The sequence below is a fragment of the Monomorium pharaonis genome, chromosome 3 (assembly GCF_013373865.1).
Source record: "Monomorium pharaonis isolate MP-MQ-018 chromosome 3, ASM1337386v2, whole genome shotgun sequence".
Lineage (NCBI taxonomy): Eukaryota > Metazoa > Arthropoda > Insecta > Hymenoptera > Formicidae > Monomorium > Monomorium pharaonis.
In genome coordinates, this window is record NC_050469.1 from 20,463,906 (window position 1) to 20,479,741 (window position 15,836).

Genomic DNA, 15,836 nt, shown 5'->3' on the forward strand with positions numbered 1-15,836 from the left:
ATTACTATGCTATTTACAGAAAAAAAGTCCTAGTCTTAAGATCAAATACAAAAAGTAAAAATAAAGCTTTTGTTGTTATTGTTAATATTCTTTATATTAATTATTACAATTTTACAATCTTCCATCTTTGTTTCTGGTTTTTTGAAATAATTAAAAATGTTTTAATTGTTAAACGTTCAAATGTTTAAAGTTGTTAAAATTTTAATTTTATACTTTCTAGTGTTTTAAATCTAAATGTCCTTTATAATTAAAATATTTTAAATTATTTAAGAAACAGGAAAAGATATAAAAACATTTTTTTAATCATCTTAAAATTAAGTATATATATATATATTTTTTAGTAAGCACGTTTGAATTTTTTGATTCCTATATTTCTTTATTTTTCTTAATGTAATGTCAGACTAATTAATTTAACAACATACAGATTTATGTACTAAATTAATACTGAAGAAAATTTCTATATATTTTTTTGAAAATTATATTTTTACAGTTATAGAAAAGTCATATATCATTTATTAAATATTTGTATTAAAAGCTTTTGAAATTTCTGATTATGGAAATAAAATATAAATATGATTTTTAAAGACATAATTGCTTCAGCGGAAATTTATTCAAAAAAATAACGCACTCGGTGCAAGACCACTTTTAGCCGGCTTATAAATCATACAAATGAGTGTGTACGCATATTCCTAGAGAAAACCTGCTTCGTAAAGTAAAAATTCGATCGTATGTATGTGACTTTGCCGTTTCTAATGAAACGGTCTATAGTTTCGTAGTTAACTATTGTATTATCGAGAATGCTCACACAATTTAATCCTTGAGTCTATTTCATCCGCATATCTTATTCTTGGAGAATTGCGTTTCATTAAACAATCGTTACAAAATAAAGATACACATCTCGTTGATGTGCGTCTCTCCGTCTCTTTCTCTCTCTCTCTCTCTCTCTCTCTTTCTCTCTCCAGTGAAAATAATATGAATCATATATACATGCAATTTACTGCAATAAAAATAACTATAAAATATCGTTTATTATAAACGTAAAAGGTATCATGCCCGAGACAGGACAAAGGGCAGAAAGAGATGAAAAAGTATAGAGGCGTAGGTAGAGTAGCTCCAGACAGCTCTAGACAGTATAGCAGCCGTAAATTATCAGAGCTAATGGTGCACAACAAATGCTTGTCCATACTTGAGCACGTAATGTCGGTTCGCGCCAGTCTAATATCTTCGTAACGTTTAATAAATATGTCGCGGAGGCAATACGTCATAACTTTTACACGCGTGTACGTACGTGTGTGTATATGCGCGAGCATATGCATGGCAGTCGAGCAACGTGACGTTGTTGAGTTACATAATGCTCGACCCAAACGCTTAATCGCTACACAATGTTGCCGTCTGGCTGTGTCTCTTTCTGTCTCTAACGCTCTCTACGCATACTGATAAAATAGACGCACGTGATGAATACGTAATTTCACTACAGATATCCGTGCATCGTACATTTTCATTAGCAAAAAGCATTTTCAGATTAGAATAGTCTCAGTGCATTTTCTAGATTGCTCATTCATAGCTTCACGTGATTCAGTCAGCTAAGATTTCCTCTATCAGTCAGATAATAAAATTCCTCGTACATGTACTTGATATTTATTTTTTTGAATTTTTATCAACTACGATTCACATTGTTGCTACAATTAAATACTCATTTTAGAAATGTTTCTATTCATGAATATCAAAATCGACCGCTGAAACTTAGTTTAGGCATTCATTGCACAGCTATTGAAGGTCGAAGACAAATGGATAGATAGGTTGGACATAATTCACCTGTCCGCAACCTTCTGTCCTTTCAAAAGAATTGCCTCGAAACGTTTTCATGTCAAGTGAAAACTTCTTAATTTAAAGTTCCTTTATTTGCCTACTCAATTTTAATATATATCTCCAGCTTGGGTTTTCGATATAATTCTTGAAAAAAGTGTTGAAAAGAAATATTGTTTGTTGTTCTTTTTTCTTTTGAAAAATTTTCTAATCTGAATTTTGAATATTTTGAGAACAAAATCACAAAATTTTTACATAATAAATGTTATCATTATTTATTATAATAATATAGTATACATAGAAAAGTAGCAAATTGTTCAATGATGAATAAAAATTTTTGTTAATAATAAATTACAAATATGACTCAAAGTTCTTGATAAAATCAATTCTGTAATAAATAAATTATGTGATATATATATATACACATATACAAAAATAAAATATAAAAATGTATAAAATTAAATATAAAGATAAATTTATATGTATAACTATTTATAAGAAAAATAGCAACAAATATTATACCATAAAATGAAATTCAATGTCAATTTCTCAATTGGAAGATGATCTCTTAAGATTCGTTAAATTGCGTTGGTAAGATTGTTGGAGACTGACAAGGATGTTCCCCCAATGAGGATAGTAGTAAAGGTATTGTGGTCAGGTCGTAGCCAGAGTGGCAGGTGCTGTCCGTAATGGCCGCCCATCGAGCCAGACGGGAAGAACGGTGGGCAAGTTTGTCGATATAAAAAGTGCTGCGTGAGTTATGAACGTGGAGGACTATTTGACAGTATCAACGGACCCGATAACGTCGTTGCGTATTAATTGAATATTGACGCGTTGAGCCTACTTCGCAGATACGTGAGACGAAAGAAGAATAAGGAAGAGACGCAGGTGAAACGTGTTCCGAAAATATTTTTCGTGCGATTGTCAGTGCGGTGGCTCGATTTTAACGCGTACCTTATAAGACGAACGACCTAGTCAGTAATTCTTCGATAGTAAAGCGAATAATGTGAAGAGTGATTTATTACTTATTTATTATTTATTATCAGGTAAAAAGAATTTTATTTTTTAAAAGCTTTTTATCTATTTAAAGACCTTTATTAATTGAGTTATATGAAATTGTTCAAGTATATTTTGTTGATGGAAAAACACCATTTTCAATTAAATACAAGTATGTGTGCTTGTACAAACACAAATAATTAAGAGTTTATTAATAAATTGATCAATCGATCAATTGATATATATGTGAGAAAAATTACATCAAAATAAGATTTACTACATTTTATTCGAATAAGATTTACTATATTTAATTTTTCCATTAAATTTGAATATCAAGAAATCTACCCATCTAGTTAGGTAATATTTTTATTCATAGCCGACAAGCAAAAACCGTGAAAAACGTACGCAAGAACGCTTTGGAATCAATTATTTTACCATGTACCATCTTTCCTCGCGGCCACGACTAAACATGGCCTTTGTCTCACAGTATAGTCGTTCCGATCGCTGAGCAACTAAACACATTCTTCATACCTATATACGAAGCACTGATCCAAAGTATATATTATTCTAGCCTAAAGCGATATATATATATATATATATATATATATATATATAGTATACATATTTATATATACAATCTATATATAGACATTTCGTCAATGCTGAAATTGGACTATTTAAGAAGAAAACATTTCTAATTCTATTTCATTTCTAATTAAGTAAATTCTTGAAGAATGTAAAAAACACGTGCTCATACAAGTATTTAGTTTTAAGACATTAAAATGTTTTTTTCTCTCTACTTTTAAATTGTTTAATAAAGCACCTTTAATATTTATATATTTAATGTTTTATATATTTAGTATTAAATATAGCTTTATATATTTAGTGTTGAATCTAAAACTCAAAAATTTTAAGTATTTAAAAATGAGACAAAAATAAAACATTTTAATATAAAATTAGATACTTCTTCTTTATAGAAAATATTTGCTTTACCCAAATTTTAAAGTGATATATAAGACACAATGGACAAAGCTAAATTACTGTGTAACGGATTCCCGTGACAATGTCCATGTCAGAAAGCACGCACGTCTCTCACATTAGAAACCCTGCTTAATTAATTGATCGAAACAGACGCTGACGACAATATACTAGGATGAATACTGACTGGTATAATTTCTACGGCCTGAAATTTGCAAAACGGTGAGGTAGTATACGGTTGTTGTTGGTATATAAAGTCAGGCTAGCATACGAGTTGTACATGCGAACAGCTCGTCCATCAAATTGAGAACCCTAGCAGCCGCTATACTGGCGGTGCGACGTACCGATCAGCGCCTCAACGCCTCAGCGCTTCGCGCGTGTTACGCTTTTGTGCTCATATATATATTCATATGTATACATTTTTTTTATTCTTATTATAATTCGTAGGCGCAAAAAATTCTTTCTGAAAAGATTATAACTAACAGGATGGTATCTCGCTTTTTCGAGACATATAATATTTCATTAAGAAAATTAAATCAAAAGTAATAAAATAAAATTACACATTATAAAAATAGAGCAAACAGAAAATAATTATTTCTCTTCGTGAAGAGTAATATATTTGGTCGTGATTTTCTTGATGTTTAAACTGCTTCAGTTGTCGAATCTACAGACATTGAGAATCGATCAAACAATTCCGTTTGAAACTGTATGCCCTTTTGAAGTTTCTACTTCGAATTGAGCGATTATACAGTCTGTTCGAATCATTTATCTGGTCTCTGTTGTACGTGCGTAATTATTTTATTGTCAAAGACGTAACAAAAATTAAATATAATAACAATAACAAGTTTACTGAAGTTCTTGGGGAAGCACCATGCGGGTCAAAATTACTAGTTACGAGAGGAAGAAGCAAGACGTGGCACAGGACGCGGGCGATACGATCGATCAAAGATTATACCTTCAGTCGCACGTTATATATAGCGCGAATAGCGTGATTGGATGCGAGGCAATGCTTAAATTAAAATACGAAAGATCCGCGAGACACACGTACATGTGTAATAGCTGTAGGCACACATCTCGACCAATGGCGCCGAGGTTGGACTTGGAACTAGTCTACCTTGCAGAGTACAACAGTAATTTCTTGATTGGTCGGCTTGCGATGGCATTATGGAATGATTATGAAAATTGTGTTCTTGCTAATCCTTCGTCACGCCGCTCGTAAAGTTCGCTTTTCATTTTGCGCTTCCGCTTAATCATATATGATTTCTTACTAATACCACCGGTCTTACAAAGTAAAATCTTATAGCAAAAAAAAAAAAAAAACAACAAAAACATTGAGGAATTGTATAATCATATATTACGAGCTTAGCACTATCATAAGAGATGGATAGTATAACAAATATATTTATCCATTTAAAATAATAATGTGAATATTTTTTAATAAAATCGATTATTGCAAGAAAAAAGTGCAAATTTTATTATGATGACTTGAATATATTTCAACGATATTTCAACGTTTTATTCCGTTATTTGTGCTAATATTTATACTTTGTTGATTAATTTTAATAAATTTTCTACGGGAGAAATTATGAATGAGGGTGAAATAAATTTGGTACGTGACTCGTAAGAAAATAAATGGAAATACAGATGCAGAAAATATTTGGAAAAACTATAAAATAACGCGTCGACACTATTTTTATTAATATAATTTCATTTTCGAGACTCGGGATCACCAAACGTAAATCGCACGTCCGTACAATAAAAAGACGTACAGATATATCTCCTACGTTATAATCTTACTTTCTCTCGTCGAAAGGCGCACATTGTAACTAAAGAGCGCGCATTTTTTGAGAAGGCCTCAATGTTTTTCGATTGAACAGTACGAACGGCGGGCGTGGAGAAGGGAAAAAAGGGCGTAGTAAGTCATACTGAGAGGCTCGTACGTCATACTTCATCCGGGCCAACGGAGCAACACACGGAAAGGGTTCTTCCCATATACGAAGAACGCACTCACTTGGGCCTCTTTAGGTCGCGATGCCATAGTGTGAGTGCCTATGTTACATGAGCCTGAGTTTTCGTACACTTTTATACATGGAAGAGAGATCCAGACCGCTTGATCACCTGTGTGCAACATGCGCGCCTACACTCAATGGGCATCCGTCACATAATCCTTTAGTTATATGCAAAAATTGATTTTAAGATAGATACGCGATTGATATGCAGAAGCACTCTTTACGAAAAAGCATAACGAATAAAAAATACGGATAAGATTTTTATTGTATTCCTTTTATTGTATTCTTAGTCGTCTATATTTTTAATTTCGCAGAAGAATATATAGAAACATTATAAAATAAAATATTTTGATTAACAGTCATAAAATAATTTATACATTTGTATTTTTAACTAATAAATATATTTATTTTATAGATGATGATGATACTACCAAATTACGCGAAGTAAAGTCCGAGTTTGTGTAAAGCAAAATTCCGGAGTGCTTCTATTCCGTAAAAGGGGAATCTTACAACTCGTGAAGATCAGAGCTGATCTTCGCCGATATGAGAGTAGAGCGCTGTATTACCGGCAAACCTCGTAAACGGCCATAGCAGCAAGTGGGGAGGTTCCGGAGAAGGAGGGATAAACGAGCCGAGCCACGATTTCGTTGTCGTAAACGTCAAAGTTACGGTTACAGCGTTGTTCCTAGCTGCTTTATATTGAACGAGGTTGCTCCCCGAGGTACGTAACACCTACCTACTCGCAACCGTCGTATTACAGAAAGTAACACTGCTCCTTTCCAACTCGGGAACGACGCGAATACCACGTGGCTTTTACGCGGGAATCTGACAAAAGAGTTCAAGGTTCGTTGAATATTCTTTTTTGGCTACCCGTATCACGTGATAGTTAATTTTTTTTGTAATTCACATAATTACACAGTAAAAAAGTTTGTGTTTTCTTGTTAAAAAATATCCTGGTTAAAACTTTTATGTTAAAATTTAACATATCTGCTTGTTACGTTAACATATTGTTGCGTTAATTCAAGTAAAGTATTAAATTATTAGAATAACTGAAAAAAGTGTAAAAGTAACACAATGTACACGTACTTTTAATTTTACACAATAAATATGTTCCTTATTATTAGTGATAAAATTTATCTGTTAAAATTAACAAAAAAAAAGTTAAATTTACTCTATAATTGAATTTTAACAAGGATCATTTCATTTTTGAGGACTTTACTATCTACTCTGAGATGGCGCATTTTTCATGAAAAAGATTCACCTACTAGATGAATAAAAGGGACTCGCCAAGAACAGAGAACCAAGTACGATTGCATTCACATATATTATAATATTGAACTGATTCCAGTAATATACACACATAAAATTTTTATCAATGATCCTGGAACAATCTATATATGCAATTGTAAAAATTTTTTCAGCATTTCTAGAATAATTATTATTTATCATATATAATATGTTAAATTAATATATATAACGTGTTAAAATAATATTATATCGTGTTAAAATAACATATATAATTAATATTAAATTAACAGAAAAATTTCTGTGGACCGTTTTGAACATGCGATATCTGTTAAATTTAACACAAATTTTTTTACTGTGTACAAATTCACATACTATGTTTATTCAGATAAATTAATATAAATTAATTATTTCTCTCTTTTCGTTTTGTTTCTTTTTTGTCTTTTTATAAAAAGTTAATCTATTCGTCATTGTAAGTACCATTAATTATATCATAATTATTTTATAAGACAACATATTTAAATGCGGAAGTATAGAACGCAAACTTCAAATACGGAAGCTACATTAACGGTATGTCCATCCGACATATTTATCTTGATTAATACTAATGTATCAAGTTATCGTGCAACCCTTAATGTAGCTTTAAAAAGGATCCTTTTTTAGATCTGCACCATAAAAGAGTTTCGCTCTCAATAGGCTGGAATGAAGAGATGGTTAAATAGCACCCCAGCCTCTATCGTCGCGCCCTCTAATTACCCTGTAGGCGCAGTCACCCCTCAATGAGGAGTGATAAATATTGTTCGCGTTTGAGTATATCCCGAGAAAGTGAATCAGCTCTATAAAGAAAGATATATTTCTTATTGCCAATGGTAAGTGCCGTAGATTATTTACTGATAAAACAACAAATTGTTTCTAATTTAAGAAAATAGTGGCGACTTTGGCATTAAACACAGAAAAAGTTTATTTTAACATTATATAAAATATTGTAAAAATAATTCGAAATTTAAAGATAAATAGTATTAAATTGAGATCCTTTATCTTCTTGCATATTGTCTGTAAAAATAAACAATAAATTAGAATATTTAAAATAAAAAAAAAATTGTTTTTATCTTTAACGGATTCACTATTTTAGGCTGAGATTAAACAATTTTTGCTTACTTTAAATGTTTTTATTACCATGTACCTTATTAAATTAATCGTATTGATATGTGCATATGTGTATTATAAGATAGCGCATTATAAGATAGAAGCAGATAATTACAACCCATTATTTTTATCGCCCGATCTTGCCGAAAGCAGTAGCTTCCTATTTATAGTTTAGTTAAAATAAACATTAGCAAGAAAAAAAATAATAAAAAAACAACATAATTTGTCTACGTTTAAAATAATATCGTTGAAAATGATATTTTTCATTAAAAAAATAGGGAAAGTTACAAAATTATAAATCTTTTAATATAAAATGGTATATTACTAGACTTACATTACGAACGCCATGTCTGCCGCCTACATTTATATGAATTAGACATATAATCGATCCCACAATCGTTTATCATACACTTATGATTCACAAAGGTATAGTTAAAAGCGCGCAATAAATTAAGCGACAGATGCAGTGTTTCATACTAGCGTGCATTCTAACTATATAATTACCTTTACCGCGATAAGTATTTAAAGAATAAATAGAGACAATAGGCATAAACGCATATACATAAACTTTTAGCCTTGCGTAATAGCCGTAGTAGAGATGTAAATGATAAGTGTCATAATATATATTATTATTGTGTCACAATAATTATACTAATTTAATTCTAATACATCTATATACTCTCTGCATTAAATGTTTAAAATAAAATTTTAAAGTGTTAGAAACTTTATATAATAAATTGTAAGGTAAAAAATTTTAGTATCCGTAAATATAAATTACATATATTTTTGCATTTATCATCTAATCTAAATATGATTATTCAAAATATACACGATATCATGGAAGCTACGACATGAAAATTAATTTCCTACAGCCGAGGCTATAAACCAAATTCATTTATCGTGTTCGATGATAGATGATTGCCGATAGACATTGATAGCTCTATATTTAACTGCAAATCTACGGCAAATTAATATCCATAATCCTGTATCGATAAATTTTCCTACGCGCCCGATTATACCAACAACACTGAAAAGCATTTGCTGGAGAGTGCGAAATGAGTCAACGACTTTCAATCTACGAATACATAGAACCTGTTATACGAGTATGCGACCGATCAAATGCTTTTTCTCGTTCTTACGATTCCTATAAACACTGCGTATCATCAAGGCAATTCACAACCCGTAATCAATGATCCAGAACGTCCAATTGATCAAAATAAAGATGAATGAAAACCATGTCTTCAAATTCTTAAATTTAAGGGACTAAATTAAAATTTTTTTATTTTTAAATAATAAATAAACAAATTTAAATATATAAATAAAATAACAGCTTTGAGTAGGTACGTATGTATGTACATTTGCACATAAAATTTCATTAAAAAATATACTATAATTCAAGATTTATAAATTACCGAGATTTATAATATATTGATAATCAAAAATTATTAACAGAGTAGCGTCCTAAGCAGTATAATTTAATATAACATACAAAATGATAACAAGAAATATATCTGAACATTATAATTTGTATTTTATAAGAAATAATTTGTTATGAAAAGAGAGAAAAAAAGAGAGAATTTATACATGTTATAAAATTCATTGAATAGTACTTTAACGTTTCTTAAGATAATTCTTTTCTTTGTAGATGTAATTCCTTATATGTAAAATATTTCTTGTAGTCAAAGATGAAGAAAAAAATAGATGACCCTTAAACCGGATCGAAAAAAGCAGTAAAGAAGATTCCCGTTGAGAAGGAAGAGCTAGAGGCGGTTTGGAATAAAGAAAAAGAATAGAGATAGCAAAAAAAAACCGCTAGCTAGCTATAGGGGCCTAGTCTCAGCTGAGCTGGTAAAGGAAACAGTCTCGCCAAAAGTGCGATATAACCCATGAAGCCTTGATTATATATCTACTAACGGCAAAGCAGAAGATTATTCGGGAGTATCTCTCTCGCAATGAAAAGGACAAAGACATCGCTAGAAACAGCTGACTACCGGAATTCGGGGTTCCGGTGGGGTGAGTACAGTGGGGAAGGCACTTGAACCCCCAATTGGACGAGGACTTCCCCATTATACCCAACGTACCCAACGATTTTACACGCACTTGACTCCATTCTACCTATCTAGCAGACATAATTTTGCCAAGGTACACGGCCGATTTTCCACAACATAGCTCCGCGCGCGTTGACATTGCACACGCGGAAATAAAAAACTCATGGAATTTACATTTAATATGAAAGGAAATATATAAAAACATAGAATAAAATTAGCCATTTAAAAACAATCATAACCACACATTTATTACTATTATATTCATTATTACGCTATTAAAAGATAATTTACGCGCTCGGCAGTTAAAAGCTAAAAGAATTTGCGGCTTTAAAAGCGCCAGTTATTAATTTGAATCTTGAAAATAATTTTTTTACATAAAAGCAAAAATATGCATATTATATCAGCAAGCATCGTACTAGCAATAATTAATATTCCTATAAAAATACATACACATATCAACTTTAGCCACTACTAATTTTTTTGTCATCGTATTTATTCGACCAGAGGGCAATGGAATGCTTTTAGCTTGTCAACGATTATAAATCTGTTATCTCGGGTTTCATGACGGACATGCCGTATTTCAAAACGGCGCACAAATAGACTTTGCGAAAAATTTCATCGCATTCGACATGGCAGCATGATAAGCTGTATTCGACGAATAGGACGTATATACGTGTATATATGTACCTTCCGCTTTTTTGTAAACAAAGGAAGGGTGAAATAACTCATCTTGTTCGCGCGGATGCAATAGAAAATTTTTCATCCGTTTGAATTTATTCGTGATGCGTGTGAAACGTTCTATTCTATAATCTCGTCCCGCACAACTTCTAGGTAATTCGATCGCGTGGAAGCAATTTTAACAATTTAGTCTGGTATAACCAGACGGGCAAGTCTGATCCACCACGCCTTCACGACCACGTGGTCGTCGCTCCCCACGTTTCCCCTAACTATAGCGGCTCCTATATTTCATCGCGGCTGTTATGATAATAGTTGTATAAGAAAGCATTTATGAATGCAAACTCACCTGCTATAGCCATCCAGGGGTAGAAGGTATGATTGGTAGGTTGCTGATGCAGTTGCGTGGCGACCGGTTGACTCGCGGACGAGTTTAAACTGCAGGTGTTCCAAGATGACGTGAGGGATCTTGACGAACTGTTGTTACCAGGACTCGATGCTGGATCGCCGCCTACGAGGCCACCGTAGCTGCTGACCCTTGTACTCTCTGGGGTACAGGCGGAAGGACGTACGACCGAATTACTCTGGCTATTCGCTCCCGAGGTCGCTGACTGCCAAACGTCCTTGACCGCCGCCGCTGCCATCACCGCAGCATAGCCGTTTTGATGGGTCGACGTTTGATCCTGTTGCTTGCAGTCTTTCGTTGCCGTTGTTGAATATGAGGATGTAGTGTGACCGGTTGCCTCAGGTGTCGTTGAATAAAGCTTGCAGGCCGTCGCAACGCTCGCATCATATGGCGAGTCTTGAGGTGGTCTTGTATTACTTCCACCACCTGGATGTATTCCTAACGAGGATGACGTGTGATGGTGATGTTGCGCTGAAGCATACGGCGACATACCTAATCCGAGTGGAAAGCTTCGATATGCTGCTGCGGTGGCTGGATCATGATGCTGACTTGTCGCCCCTGTTTGATGATGGTGGCTTCCGTAGAAGCCACCCGCGGTCTGCTCAAAGTACGAGTTCATTATCCCAGGTATTTTGGATCACTTACACTAAAACACCGGCACTTAAAAAAAAAGCGAGGTCAGAGTTTAAGTGGCCCGCAATTACATGGAGTGCACACGGCTAGTCAAATTTCACTAGTCCGTACTCCAACTCCGATGCCGGGTTATACCGTTTTAACTTGTTCAAATTAAACTGAAATAAAACTTCCAATTTTGTATAATGTTTCAAGCTAAAACGTACGCGCTTAAAAAAGCGAGAAATTGTCAATACGGATAACGACAGGTAATAGAATCGATAACAAATAAATAAATGAACATTAAATAATTTTAAAAGGTCATAAAAGTCATCGGCAGATACAGCTGGTTACACCCAGAGTGTCAATGTCAGTAGACCGTAAGAATGTAATTCAGAATGGGTTTCATGCCAGCGGCAGGGACTTTTATGGTCTTGTTATGGTTACCGCTACGGGCAAAGCATAAACCGGTGGTCTCGACTATGGAAACAGGCGATGATCGTTAAACCGTTACGATGCAATAAACTTAGGTAATAAGACGAGCTATAAAATTGCCTGTGGGTTCCTTTACCGCGTGCTCGCCCGACGACAATTCGGTCAGCCGGCACGCGACAACCACCCTTGCGGGCGGTTTTCTTTTTCTTCCTCTTTTTTAAAATAAACTAAATTTCCGTTTGATCAGGACAAGGCCTCTTGATGAATCGGTTGATCTACCACGGAATCAAAAGTGACTCCGCTAGTCCGCACTGCACTAGCACTTGTCGTATTGTGACTTCGTTGATGACTGTGAGGTCCGGTACGAGTCAGAGGACGATGGGGATCGTAACGAATCACGGTATGCCAGTGCGGTGGTCCACGGCACACTACCGCTTTTCTCGCGCCCCGTGTACCGCCACTCTGTACCGTCGTCCGTCTCTTGCTCGCTCGTTCACCTCGTTTTATCTCTGTTCTTCGTAGTCGGCTTCTCTCGCACTCACTCTGGAGTTTCCTTCCTCGTTCCGCCAATAACCGTTTCTCCATGCACTCTCTCTCTCTCACTCTCTGTCACGGTCACTCCTTCCCATTCGTGCGGTTGTCGCTTCTCACGCGCGCGTACTCTTCCTCCAGAGTACTACGTCCTAACGGAGAGATCGCAGTGCCGTATCCCTCCTTGTCCCTCGTATACCATCCCCCTCCTCTGGTACGATAACCAAGCTCTCTCGCTCTGTCTACCGTTGTTGTTGTCCCTCTCTTCCACCCCCAACGTTCCCCCCCACAATTGCTCTCTCACCCTCTGATTCTGTCTCGCTCCACCTCTCAACGATATTCGTCCTTTCCCTTCCTATGTGATCTGTCCTCTCCCTCTTTCTCACGACACGATTCCTCAGTGCCTCCTATCGAGCGTTCTAGTAACTCAACGACGTACCGCCAGATTAAATTCGTACTCGCTCGCCGTACGCGTCACATTTGAGACGTGCGAGCAGATAAGACGGTGCGAGGTAGGAAGAGGAAAAAACTCTTCTCGTCCCGGCACGAAAGAAAGGGAAGAGATGAGATAGGAAATAGAGAGAGAGACGAAAGCACGTAAAGACATGAGCAGAAATGGATAAGAAGGCGGGGAAGAGGGAGATAAAGAGGAAAAGAAAGAACGTTATGCGCAATTGCAACAGCTAAGAGCGAGACGAAGCGGAGCGAGTGCCGTTGCGATAGTAGCAAGGAGGGAGAAACGTGCCGCTAAGGGAGGAGGTTATACTTAAGGACCAATCAGAATTGAATTCGTCACGAATACCGCGCTGGTGTGGTATGAAAGTTCCTACGCCGTGTGAAAGTAGTTCCAAGTCGGAACGACGCCCATGAGCGGCTAGGCACCGCCCCATAGACCCCCACTACCAGACCGCGCGAGGTACCGGTGGATACGGGCACAGCGTGCCCGTATCGCATTGGAGCGAGAAAGAGAGAGAGAGAGAGAATGAAAGAGAGAGATGGAGAATCGCGCGGCACGCGCGTCACGCAATGTTTCTACCTTCTCTTTCTCTCCTCCGCGCTCGCTCGTGGGGATACGTGCACCGCCACCTTTGAGTCTCGTGATGAACTAACCGTGCCAGATCCATTCAGACATTCAAACGACCAACATCAACGAGCTATCTTGCGATTATCGTTATTGCGGTAGCAACGTCGTAAATTCATCGTGACATGGAATAGCTCGATCGACAAGTCGTACGCTAAACGGGAAGGTAAACAGGTTTAGGAACGAGAAGCATTATGAAATATCTCGATTATTTCAGATTGCATTAGATCGAACTGGTCCGATATCAAGGCTACTTAATGATACGAGTAAATATAATGATAAGAAGGCTAACGCCTTTTATGAGCCGTACCCTTGTTTTACAAATCAATTAAATAGTGATTGGACAATTAAAATGTCGTAAAAGTACGGTTCGTAAGGCTAGTAGTCAAGCGAGCGACTTCTACGGCGCGCGCCACGCTAGTATCGGGAGTGTTTATTGGGATGTAAATGTCGCTGGATTATCGTCCCTGCGGTTCGCACCTCGTAAATTATTCCGTAACGAGCCGAGTAATGCCCATCATAAGCTTACCGGAGCTGACCCTAGTTATTTGTTTACTTGCTCTTACTATTATGAATACTTAAAGTATTAACCACCTACATTGATTTTAAAAATAAACAAAATTACAACAAAAAAAGATATCCAAATTTAAGTATTTCGAATATTTCCGCCATTTTTAATACTTAAGTAGTATGAATAAAAATGATTGTATTAATTCAAATTGTAATTCAAATAATATTTGCAATATGTTCAACTACTTAATTAAAGTAAGCTGAAAAATAAACTGTTGGATACTATTTCTTATTTATTATAAAAAAGAGATAATGAATATAAACATAAGACTCTTAATATAATAAAATGTTGCATAATGCTAAAATTATATGCCTATTGGATGATTGTAACTTTACTGTATATACATATATATATGTATATATGCATCGTTAACCGCCACGATAAAAAGAACTTATAAATTATATAAAAAGCTTTATTAAGCTTTTAATTTAATAGTGCCGTTGATGAAGACCAAACGCAGTTTTCGCTTTTGCGAGACTCCGACAGGTGGCAGCCCGTTTGCTTGAAAATCATGACGGCAATAAACTTCGGTTTTATGACCACTTGAACAGAATCGTAAAAGTCAGGGCCTTTAAGCTTATAGCGCAGAAGGGCGCGTGTCGAATATGGTGGGGGCGTGAGGAAAGTTACGTGTGAATAGGGAAGGTGTAACGGGCCATATAGATACTCAAAAATGGGCCTAAATGCCTTCTTTACAACGATATTTACAAGGACCAGTTAGTTTCAAAAGTACCTCTTTAATGTCAAATATCGTCTCAGTGATTCAAATTTGATGAATCTATTGATTAAAATACACTTTGTCAATTATTTTTATTATCATATAACAATGTAGTTTGATATTACATTTTTTAGAATTACACGCTGTATAAATAAAGTATATTTCGTGTTTATTATTATATCTTGATATTCTATAGAGAAAACTAGAAACAAATGCACCTATAAGATGTAGGTATCATCGGTTACTACTGATATCAAAATCCATATAAACGATCCATTTAATTGATCTAAAAAAATTAAAGTAACGAAACCAGAATTTCGGAGGGGAGATTGGAAGCACAGCTATGATGAGAAGATGAACACGAAAGCAAAGGGGCCGTTGCACCCGAGCCGGGTAAATCTGCGCTCTTGCTAAACCAGCATTCATTCCTTAGCGCTCTAGTGGCTTTGGCTCCTCCACTTTCCTCCAAGCAGTGGTTCAATGCACTGCTTGGGCTTTTATCTGTTGAATTTTCTTTCTTTCTCTGTTATCATTGCTTTATATTTTGTATATTTCTACTCATTTATTTCTGTTTTGTTA

General features: G+C 35.2%; 1 protein-coding gene across 6 annotated transcripts in view; it reads right to left on the bottom strand.

Annotated features, from left to right (window-relative positions):
• The window catches only part of LOC105835045 (homeotic protein ultrabithorax), a 104,750-nt gene extending 92,263 nt beyond the window's left edge, over positions 1–12,487 (bottom strand). For all 6 annotated transcript variants that reach the window (XR_003625619.2, XR_004962710.1, XR_003625616.2 and 3 more), the window contains exon 1: positions 11,253–12,487. Coding sequence is in view for 1 of the 6 variants with exons in the window: in XM_028190067.2 (XP_028045868.1) it covers positions 11,253–11,928 (676 nt within the window). In the remaining 5 variants the exon portion in view is untranslated. The remainder of the gene's footprint in view (positions 1–11,252) is intronic.
• Between the last annotated feature and the right edge of the window lie 3,349 nt (positions 12,488–15,836).